This window comes from Arachis ipaensis, chromosome B07 (assembly GCF_000816755.2).
Source record: "Arachis ipaensis cultivar K30076 chromosome B07, Araip1.1, whole genome shotgun sequence".
Lineage (NCBI taxonomy): Eukaryota > Viridiplantae > Streptophyta > Magnoliopsida > Fabales > Fabaceae > Arachis > Arachis ipaensis.
This window is the reverse complement of record NC_029791.2, coordinates 122,185,361-122,196,020: the sequence shown is the minus strand read 5'-3', so window position 1 is coordinate 122,196,020 and position 10,660 is coordinate 122,185,361. Positions and strand designations below refer to the sequence as shown.

Genomic DNA, 10,660 nt, shown 5'->3' with positions numbered 1-10,660 from the left:
TATACGATGAGCCGATGAATATAAATTTTCATGTGAAGTTGTTAGATAAAAATTATTAAATAATAATTTTATTAAATATGTCAAATCATTTAATAGTTCTTAACTAACCACTTTACACGAAGAGTCTTCCTTTATATACATCAAAATTAAAATTTTAAAATAAAAAAAGAAAGTTTTAACTTTTAAGACACACCAGAAAAAAAGGGAATAATTGAGAAGAGAAGAGAAGTGTGTATAACATAGGGGTGAGTGCAGAGGATTGCACCACAGACCAAGTGTAACCGACTCAGCTGCTGTTGATGAAATTCACGGCGATCGACAACGACGACGACTCGCTCTTCTTCTTCTTCTGCAATGGACTCTGTTCCTTTCCACGATGGCAACATCCACCATATTCTCGAAACCCGATACCTTCACTCTCGCCAAGTATCATCCTTCTTCTTTTTCTATTATTTTCCTTTCGAAGGGTTTACTACTTCGCGATTCCTACTTTTTTAATATCTTGAAATAATTACCGAAATGTTTTCTTGTTTTTTATTAGGATGTTAATCATAGGTTGCAGACACACTCCTCGTTGATTCGCAGGCTTACTCAGGAGAGAGAGTTAGAGGTTGGTAAGATGCTTTATATTCATATTATCACTTTCATACGATGAATTAGAAAGTTCATGTTTGATCACTTTTGTATTTCTTTTCTTTTGTTTTTTGAGTATTTGAAAGTAAGGAGTATGTAGCTGTGTTGTTCTTCTGTTCTTGTAGGATTATTGTATTCTGGAAAATTTGTGACATGTGCATATCGGTAAAAGAAAGTGAAAAGAAATTAGTGTATTGCTATATAGGGTTTTTAAATAGTGATTGTGTGATTGCTCGCGCATTGCAGTGTGACTCCTTTTATTTATTTTTGGAGTTAACAACACTGCTATACTGTGGTACTGTATCATGAGTTTGTTACTACACTGGCATTAGCATATTCATCCTTTTTTGCCTATTATGACCCTGGGAATTATTTGAATGTTCTCTTGTGTATCTGTTCTTTATGTTATCTTCTTGAACCAGGTAGGAAGTAGATATCAGGTTCTTAAGAATGCTGCCATTTCTCACACATGATTGGAATATAGATTGTCTTCCAGCGTTTAGCTGTTTGCTTCATTTGCCATGTGACGTACCCTCACATTCATTGTTATATTTTTACTGAGTATCCGCTTGCTATGATTTGAGCAGGGCCACCTTGGCTGTGTCAATGCTGTGGCTTGGAATTCCAGAGGCTCATTATTGATATCTGGATCAGATGATACACGGGTATGGCAACTTTAATCTTAAAAAAACTGTAATCTATATTAGCAGCTAAGTGGTAGTTCTGATGTAAAAACAGATAAAAAGATGCTGAGCAAGATCTTATATAGGAGATACTTCTTCTTTTTAATCGCCCCCCCACTCCCCTGCCCCCCGCCCGCTGCGGGAATCTATGTCTATAATAATATAAGAGAAATAAGCTTAAGGGTTTCAAGTCCGCGAAACTATTGCGTGTGCCTGTTCCACGAATATATTTCTCCCGTGTGAAAATTCATCTCCATTTGGAATTAAGATGGAATTTCTTCTTCCTTGGCTAAATGGGCTTTTTGCCTTCCACATGATCAACATCTCTTCTGCATATTGTGCTTGTGCATGCTTTCATTTCCCTTAACAAGTAGACTGGTTGATCAGGAGGGAGGGAGGACACTGTACTAAGAATAATACTTGGATTTTATAATCTAATTGTCTTTCTTCTCGTGCAATAGCTTATCTTTCTATCTATATTTAGCTACTCTTATCTCTTCAATAAAAATATAAAATTCATATTCCATAAAAGTTACGATTTACATCTTATATTTTAAAGACCGGACTTGTTTGACGAGTTCAATCTTAAAATATATGAAAAGAGAGTGATAGAGCAAATTATTCCAGTTCTTTCTTTATATGGGCTTTTAGAGTAGCAAAAGGCACTGAATTGTGTGTAATATTTCCAGATCAATATTTGGAACTATGCTGATCGGAAACTTCTACATTCGATTGACACTGGTCATACTGCAAATATTTTCTGTACAAAGTTTATACCAGAAACTTCTGATGAGATTGTAGTCTCGGGAGCTGGAGATGCTGAAGTAATTCCATGATTCATTCAATAGTTTTAAGTGGCTTGTGCAAATTTAGTCATCTATCATAATATATTTTTCCGTTTGGCAGGTCCGATTATTTAATTTGTCTCACTTAAATGGATCTGCTGAAAATGCCATTGCTCCATCAGCACTTTACCAATGCCACACAAGGAGAGTCAAGAAGTTGGCTGTGAGTCATGTGGACCAAGACAATTTTAAATTGAAATAGTTTCACAACATAATTTACATGGGAGTATCTGATTTTATTTGCATCCTATTATCTGTAAGGCTTCATTGTTATATATTCATTTTGTGTAGGTTGAAAATGGAAACCCTAACATGGTATGGAGTGCTAGTGAAGATGGGACCTTGAGGCAGCATGATTTTCGAGAGGGAACATCTTGTCCGCCAGCAGGATCTTCGCACCAAGAGTGTAGAAGTGTTCTAGTAAGTGGTTTAACTTCTTGTAATTCCTCCTGCTTGTCAGTTTTGAACTCAAGTGTTTCTCTAGCAATATTTGCGTACTTTTCAAACCATCGCATGTTGCAATAATTATTGTTGTTAATAAATCCTACATTAGTGCACATGTGAAACCTTTATTACTGAGGCATATCAAGGGAGATCAATAGGATGAAATTCACATATGGCTCTATGGCAGGCGCTTATGAGTTGCATACTTGATGACATGATCTCACATGGTTATCTTAATATTCTTAAAATTACATGCCTTGCATACCAAAAGCAGTTAGGGTCAAATCTTTCTATGATATAGTTATTAGAATTTCTCACTGGAAGTTTGTTAGGAAAACCATGTTGTTTTCAAAAGCTAGAATCCGTGGCATATTTTATTTATTATTTTCATGTTTAATACGGAACCCCAGCTCGACTTACGGAGTGGAGCCAAAAGGTCACTTGCTGATCCTCCTAAACAAGTTCTAGCCCTAAAATCTTGTGATATCAGCTCAACTAGACCACATCTGCTCCTTGTTGGAGGAAGGTAAATATTCTTTTATGTTGCTACATGTTATTTATTTCCCTTCATAACTTTTTTAATACATATTACATATTGATATTAAATTCTCTATTTTGTTCAGTGATGCTTTTGCTCGCTTGTATGATCGGAGGATGCTACCACCTTTGAGCTCCTGTCGGAAAAGAATGTCACCACCACCTTGTGTCAATTATTTCTGTCCAATGCATCTTTCTGATCGTGTTAGTTCTGTGTTTTTTGATCTATTATATCTGCTTTTGATCAATTATTGCAAGTTCTTTTTCCTCATAAAAATGAATTCTCAATGGGGATATAGATATATTTTAAGGTTCCTGTCAAAGATATGTTTTGGTTTGGAATATGAAATTCAGATGTTGAAGGGTTCAATGAATGCAATATTCCTGCATCATTGGGTATGTCTTCCTGTTTGTAGGGATTGGTAGTGGCTGTATTATTATGTTGAATTCCTGCCATTTGGCATGCTGATCATATTTCAAGATGGCAGCAGTACATACTCTGTTTTTTTTTTTTTTTGGGTCTTTACAACACAACACACCCACGTTTTACACACCCTACATGGGTTCCTTTTTCCATTACTGGCTAAAGCCAGATTCGAACCTGGATGTGGCTGTTTGGGGGGGCATACGATATGCCACTTGAACCAAGCCTCCAACTGCAGTCCATGCTCTTGAATAACTTCTTTGGATTCCATTGCAAAGCCAACATCCTCTGCAGTTTTGAGCTTGCTTAGATCTTGTGGGGAGGTGGCAGCAATTGGGCATGACAAAAGTCTCAAATGCGGTTATGGTGGTAGTGGTCATGTAGATTTGGCACCGACTGTGGAATGGCAGGGATGGTAGAGGTAATGGTGTGTTGTTGATTTTGTAGAGGGTTTTGGGAAAAATTCCTAGCAATGTCCAACATTGACATGGCTACGGTGGAAAAAAATTCTGATAGTAGTAGTAATATCCTAAGAATGTCTACATCAAACCTAAGTAGTGTTTAATGTGCCGTACTAAAAAATAGGTGATCTGTATTGTGAACCTTTAATTCTGCATATCAAATTCCATGTGTTATGACTTACTGTGGTCTCTATTACTCAACAATTTCCCCTTAGGATATTATGCACATGTAACTCTTACTGGAACTTCAAGCCAACCATTGTTGCACTCAAATTGGGTCTTGGTTCTTTCAGGGACATCCAAGCTTGCACTTAACTCATGTTACATTTGGTCCTGATGGAGATGAGGTTCTCCTTAGCTATAGTGGAGAGCATGTTTACTTGATGAATGTTAATCATGGTAAAGCATTTTAAATTGAACCATGTCTTGTTTAGTTGTTTATATCACACTAGTATTACTGTGATGTGATTTTTATCGTATTTTGTTTGATTGGATTGTTGGGTACTTGCATCAATAGTAGCAACAATAATAAGTAACCAAGGCTTTTTTTATATTACATTATCCTAAATGGTGATTTATAATTTTGGATATTTCGATATGCATCTTGAACACGACCAAGATCCAGTTTTATCTATATGATGGGATGTTATGCTGTGGCTTGAATAATTTAGCAGTCCAAAACTGTGGGACAAGGCTTTGTTGTTACTGTTGTAATCATCATTTAGTATCAAGTCTTCATTGATGAACAATAAATCACATTATTGTCTAGGTGCGGGTATGGTATGGATTTGGGTGTTATCAAAGATCTATTCATAAGCTTTTATTTGGGTCAACAAGATCTATTCATAACCTTCCTTTTTGATCAACAAGATCTATTCATAACCATATAGATATAATATGTTAATAACATCTATTCTGTTTGTTGTTTATTACCATGTTATATAAACTACACTACTTATTGAAGTCATACTCATTCATGTACCATGCAGCTGGATTGAATGACATGCAATATACTTCAGGAGATGTATCAAAACTAATGACATATTCTCCAACAATTAATGGAATGGAATTGCAACCTTCTATATCCAGTGTTTTCCCAAATGGATTTTCAATAAAAAAGAATGTTGCTGCAAAGGTATGCACTTTTTTTTCTCTCTCGATTTTTTATTGTATTTTATATTATTCTATAAACTATTATGCTTTTGTTGCCGATCTGTGGTGAATCTAGCGATATAATTCTCTGGTTTGGCATTGACTAACTGGGTTTTATAGATTGACTACTGCAGGAAACTAATAAAATACGCTGAAAAGACCTTGAATGATGGTCCTTATTATGGAATTGAGGCATGTAATGAAGTTTTGAATTGCTACAGTCTTACTATTGGGCCTGCACTAAAATATGAATGCCTGTGTATTCGAGCTGCACTATTGCTTAAGGTTCTTCCCACTATATATATATATATATATATTTTTTTTTTTTTTTCATTTAGTATCCTTGTTAGTCCAATATTTTAAAGTTAACATCAGTTTGGAATTGATAAGTCTAACACTTTTTATTATGATTCTTTCTGTCAAATTATCGTCAATGTCCATTATGTTATTCCAAGCTGATCTTGCTTATTTTTTCTGCCTTGACTAATGAAGGGTGGGATGTTTCTTCTCATTCTGAAAATAAATGAATTAGGAATAAAAATCTTACCATCTAAGTTCCTAAGCATCAATGCAGATCACCATTGATTTGTCTCTTGGATATGCAAATTGGCAGAACGTTTGAAGCTGCAAAGTAGTAATTATTTGTCAAAAGGATAAAATTGATATAGAAATTTAAATATTAAACTGATATCAATTTTCTCCCCATGGTTGATGNNCCCCCCCCAAAACATAAAAAAAAAATTTCTTCTCCCTTTTTCTTTATCATGTTTTAAAACTTTGATGCTTATCTAGAGGAAGTGGAAAAATGATGCTCACATGGCCATAAGGGACTGCTGTGCTGCTAGGAAAATTGATAACTACGACTACAAAGCACTTTACTATATGTCAGATGCATTGTCACAGGTAATTCTGGGTTGTATAATCTTCACTTTTAGCATAATAGTTCAGTTGACAGGCTAGTTTGATGTTCAGTTAGACAATCTCAAGTGAACTGTTAATAAGGCTTTCAAGGAAATCCAAAAGCAAACAAGTAATCAAAGATTAGGCATCTGAAAATTTTGATGCACTGAAAATTAGGTCATTTCTGTGCTTGGTAAGATTGACTATATAGTGCTAGTGCTACAATAAGCTTTAGTTGAATGAAATTTTAGATTTGAGTGTACATTTTCTCCTAAGTTATTTGCCAACTCTTGTTGATAGAACTCATCTTTTTGGATCTATGAATTAATTAATTTATATGTTAATGTTATGTTGCAGTTAGGAAGGCACAAAGAAGCATTGGATTTTGCTGTTGCTGCTCAGCTGTTGGCCCCATCCATACCTGAAGTTGCAGAAAGAGTAGAGAAAGCTAAGAAGGACATTTCTTCAGGTGGGCATAAGTTGGTTTCATGTGTGGATCATAGGCTGTATTTGGTTCTGAGAACAGAACAAGACAAGACACAAAAATTAGACACATAAAAATTAGAGTTCTTGTATTTTGTTTGGTGATAAACTAGAACAAATTATAAAAGTCCAATTTATTCTCATTTTTTTCATTCAAAAAATTTGGGAAGAAAAATATAATAATAAAAACTACAATTATGAAATAGTAATAAGAATAATGAAAGAAAAAAATAAAAAATAAGTTGTACTTCTTGTTAGTGTTTCTGTGTCCTTTCTGTTAGGATGACACAAAATACATTAATTCAATGTCTCTGGACACAATGTCTCTGTTCATGTTTCATCTGCCAAACACGATTTTTTGTCTCTGTGTCCGTGTCTCAGTGTTCTGTGCCTGTAAACAAACGCAGCCTATAGTTATTTGGAGGAGGGTAGCCCAGAGTGGTTGATCTATGAGGCCATGATGGTTGCTATTTTGAAATGCATCTTGACATATTGCCATTGTGGCTGCCAAGTGATCCACTCCTGCTATGCCACTATAATATCACTATAGGGTGAATTGAAATTTGATTATAAAAATGTTTTAATGAATCCAGTGAGTGGCCCTTTTCTTAAGAGGTTTGTGCACCATGGAAGTAACTGAAACAAACAATCCACCTTTTTCTCATTGAAACCATTGATGTTAGACTTTTAATGTTACTATATCGCCAAAATCCCTAAGATTCAACGCAAAAATTATCTTTTTTATGTTGAGGGAGTTAAATGGTGTTTCTTTTTATGGTTTTATGATTATCTAAATGGTTTGTTACTTAACCAGCCGAGGCAGAGAAAAATAACAAGACAAATGATGGAGGATCAAGATTCGATAGTCGAGGTGGGAGAATTTTGTCATTAAGTGACATACTCTATCGTTCGGAGGCTAACAGTGATGCTTCCCAAGATGGTCCAAGATCAGAGAGGGATGACTCTGATTATGATGAGGAGTTGGAGTTGGACTTTGAAACATCAATGTCTGGTGATGAGGGACATGATGTTGAGTCCAATATTCTTCATGGGAGTTTAAACCTTAGAATTCACCGAAGGGGCGACTCCAGAGAAAGCACTGGTGCGAATGGCACCGTTGAATCACCTTCGTCCTCATCACAGAATGACAAAGCTTATCAGGTTTACATTTGTCGGCCTTTTTTATTCATATTATTGCGTTCTCGTTAATCTGTATCTTAGATAATAATTTTCTTTCTTCTAATTCTATTTTGTGTTGACAATGGTTTCCTTTTTATTTTCCATTCACTTTGTTGTGATGCAGTCTGAAGCAGCTATTGACATGAATCAAAGATTTATTGGCCATTGCAATGTTGGAACTGATATAAAACAGGCCAGTTTTCTTGGTCAAAGAGGTAAATGACTTTCTGTTCTCGTGATTTTATATAAACTTTTGAATCGTATGAGACAAACACCACATGTAGAGAAGCAAGCGCTTTCATCTATTAGTCTCGGTCAATCTCCAACGAAACTATATGTACCAGAAAGAATTATCTTCAAACAATGTCAGCAGTCAGCACCAGTGGTTCATGTGTGTTAAGAAACATATTGCTCGCCCTTAAAAAGAGATGAAATTATATTTATTTTTAGTTGTTTCCCTTACTTCGTATGATAATACATTCTTTAGGAATGGAAAGCAATGATTTATACCAGCATAATCAATTCTAGTTTTCTTAAATAACAGTTAGTCCATGATAGGCACAATATTTTCTTGTATCTTCATTTGCAGGTGAGTTTGTTGCTAGTGGAAGTGATGATGGCAGATGGTTTATCTGGGAAAAGCGAACTGGTAGACTCATAAAAATGCTGAACGGTGATGAATCTGGTAACCATTGTTTTCTCCATGGTTTCTGGTTTCCTCTTCATCTCCCTTCCCCCCCCCTTCTTTTCTCTCTCTCTCTCTCTCTCTCTGGTTTCCTGAGGATTTTGTTTCTACTCTGCAGTTGTAAATTGTGTACAATGCCATCCATTTGATTTTGTTGTGGCAACAAGTGGAATTGATAGCACAATAAAGGTGAGAAGGTTGACTCGATGTTGCTGGTGTGTTTTGGTAGAATGGAAACCTCCTTAAGAAATATTGTAGCGTTTTTTGTTTTCTTTTTTCTTTTCAATAAGAATGAAAGCTTTTGGTTCGAATAGAATATTTCTGAATCTTTCTGGTAATTTGGTTATGCATTATTTGCAGTTATGGACTCCAAGTGCCCCTGTTCCATCTGCCGTAGCTGGTGGTGCAGCGGGACCAGAGACTGCTGATGTATTGGTTGCTATGGAGAGCAATCAACAAAAGTTATCCCGTGGTCGTGATTCCATTCTGTAAGGCTCTTGAACCCAGCATAGCATAACATATCATTTGTGGTAATGCCGGCTAGAATAATGGTCATGTTTTGGGAAGCATAATGGCTTGTAACCTGTTAGGAACACCCCCCAACAAAAAAATAAAAAATAAAATAAAATGAAAGGGGGGATGGGTCCTGTATTTCTTTGTTATATTGCGGCATTCAAGTACATAGGTATCTCCATTAGTGCTTCCGGAAGTGATCCACTGTTTTTGATATGTTTGATTATATCGTCGGGATTTCTGCAGGCCCTTTGAGCTTTTGGAGCCATTTAGAATGCATGAGTTTCCCGAAGGATCCCTGCGCCTGCGTCCTTTTGAATGTGCCCAGAGCTAAACATACACTAATCCTCACATGCTGGTAAATTTTCTCTCTTGCCCAAGTCAATGTTCACGTATTGCATAAGTTAATCTCTGTAGAAGCCTTGTTGCAAGCTATTTGAAACACAAAATAAGTTAATCCGAGTACATACTGGATTGGTATATTTTCTCCACAAATTGAACCATTTCTGGGTTTTTATCTTGTGAAACCATTATTTATTATCAAAGTATTGATCTCTGTAAGTTCACTTTCTCTATTCTGCACAGTTTTTCATGTCCTATTTCTTATCTTGTATACCTGAAGTTTTTAATGTATTGAATGTTATTCGAAACTTAGAAATCGTGCCTTTTCAATATCTTGAAAATGCCCTAAAAACATAACCAAAAGAAACAACTCGTTAGAATCTAAGAATGGACAGCTTTGACTGTGGCTGATCCTTAGTCTTGCTAAATGGAAAAAAAATGGTACATACCAAAGTATTTTAAAACATAAGGCCCTTCCAACTACTAATTATGTAGCATTTTTCATGTTTGTATTATTGCAGGTACCGTATCCTGAAGTTGCATGAGTCTTGGATTAATCAGTGATGTGTGAAATTAACAATAATGGGAAGCTATTATCCGTGTGGTAGTAGAATTGACCAAGGAACGCTTTTCAATGACAAGCGAAATAAGTTGCAACATTTACCTCCTTGGTTTATTTCCCAAGACTTCGTGATTTTTGAGAATTTTTTTGTACAAATTTAGTGGTCGTCTCACGGAGAGAAATGTTAGGTGACTGATATTTCTTTCTTGCATTTGCTTTGCATTTGAGCCAACATTAGTCAAACTTTTCATTTTCTTCCATTAAAAGTGTTGGCTCTTTACTTCTTTAGTATTCCTTGTAATATAATATGTATAGTAAAAGGTGATACCTAAATTGAAATATGCTGAGGTTTATTAAATTTATTTGTACAGTAAATGTTCCAGACTTATTTCTTGATTGTTAAGAGGATTCGATTCAATTCCTATAGGAATACTACATGATGATTTTAGGTTTTTCGCCATCCTCGGGTATTGAGGTCTTACTATTTAATGATTAAGGAAGAAGACCAATTTCATTTTTTATGTAAGGCTTAATCTTAAAAGAGAAAATATAGGGAATCAATTATAGTATAAATTAATTCAGTTAATTTTTTTTTTGTTTCTAATTTTGAAATTTCAGAAAATAGTAGTGAGTTGTTTTATTTTATTTTATTTTTTAATGTAACTAGTATGTTTTTTAACTAATGGGCTATAATTGATTATATCTCAAGTTAGATCCCTTGCAGAATTTTTCTCATAGTTAGATTTAGTATCCAACATAACTTAAAAAAATAAAAAATTTACTGATCAAGTTTCAAAAGTTTTAGGTATAAAATTGT

General features: G+C 35.1%; 1 protein-coding gene and 1 long non-coding RNA gene across 6 annotated transcripts; both read left to right on the top strand.

Moving 5' to 3' along the window:
- LOC107606192 (WD and tetratricopeptide repeats protein 1) lies at positions 199 to 10,241 on the top strand. Of its 5 annotated transcripts, XM_016308196.2 has the most exons (20): positions 199 to 426; positions 542 to 610; positions 1,221 to 1,298; positions 2,006 to 2,140; positions 2,223 to 2,324; positions 2,453 to 2,581; positions 3,016 to 3,131; positions 3,229 to 3,346; positions 4,321 to 4,426; positions 5,017 to 5,162; positions 5,300 to 5,464; positions 5,972 to 6,082; positions 6,437 to 6,548; positions 7,377 to 7,723; positions 7,866 to 7,956; positions 8,331 to 8,426; positions 8,545 to 8,615; positions 8,787 to 8,914; positions 9,186 to 9,297; positions 9,803 to 10,241. In XM_016308196.2, exons 1-19 carry the CDS (start codon positions 355 to 357, stop codon positions 9,271 to 9,273), a joined length of 2,280 nt encoding a protein of 759 aa, XP_016163682.1. In that variant the 5' UTR covers positions 199 to 354; the 3' UTR covers positions 9,274 to 9,297; positions 9,803 to 10,241. The 5 variants fall into 5 exon arrangements, with proteins under 5 accessions (XP_016163682.1, XP_020962148.1, XP_020962150.1 ...); XM_021106489.1 differs by lacking the exon at positions 2,006 to 2,140; XM_021106491.1 differs by lacking the exons at positions 2,006 to 2,140; positions 2,223 to 2,324.
- On the top strand, positions 3,353 to 4,066 carry LOC110264420. Its single transcript, XR_002350578.1, has 2 exons — positions 3,353 to 3,935; positions 3,988 to 4,066. It is a non-coding gene; the product is annotated as an uncharacterized LOC110264420 (long non-coding RNA).

Excerpts from the sequence above, each read along its gene's own strand:
- LOC107606192 (XM_016308196.2), top strand. The coding sequence starts at position 355 with ATGGACTCTGTTCCTTTCCACGATGGCAACATCCACCATATTCTCGAA. Across the intron at positions 611-1,220 it reads CTCAGGAGAGAGAGTTAGAG|GGCCACCTTGGCTGTGTCAA; the intron begins GTTGGTAAGATG and ends TGATTTGAGCAG. Across the intron at positions 6,549-7,376 it reads TAAGAAGGACATTTCTTCAG|CCGAGGCAGAGAAAAATAAC; the intron begins GTGGGCATAAGT and ends TTACTTAACCAG.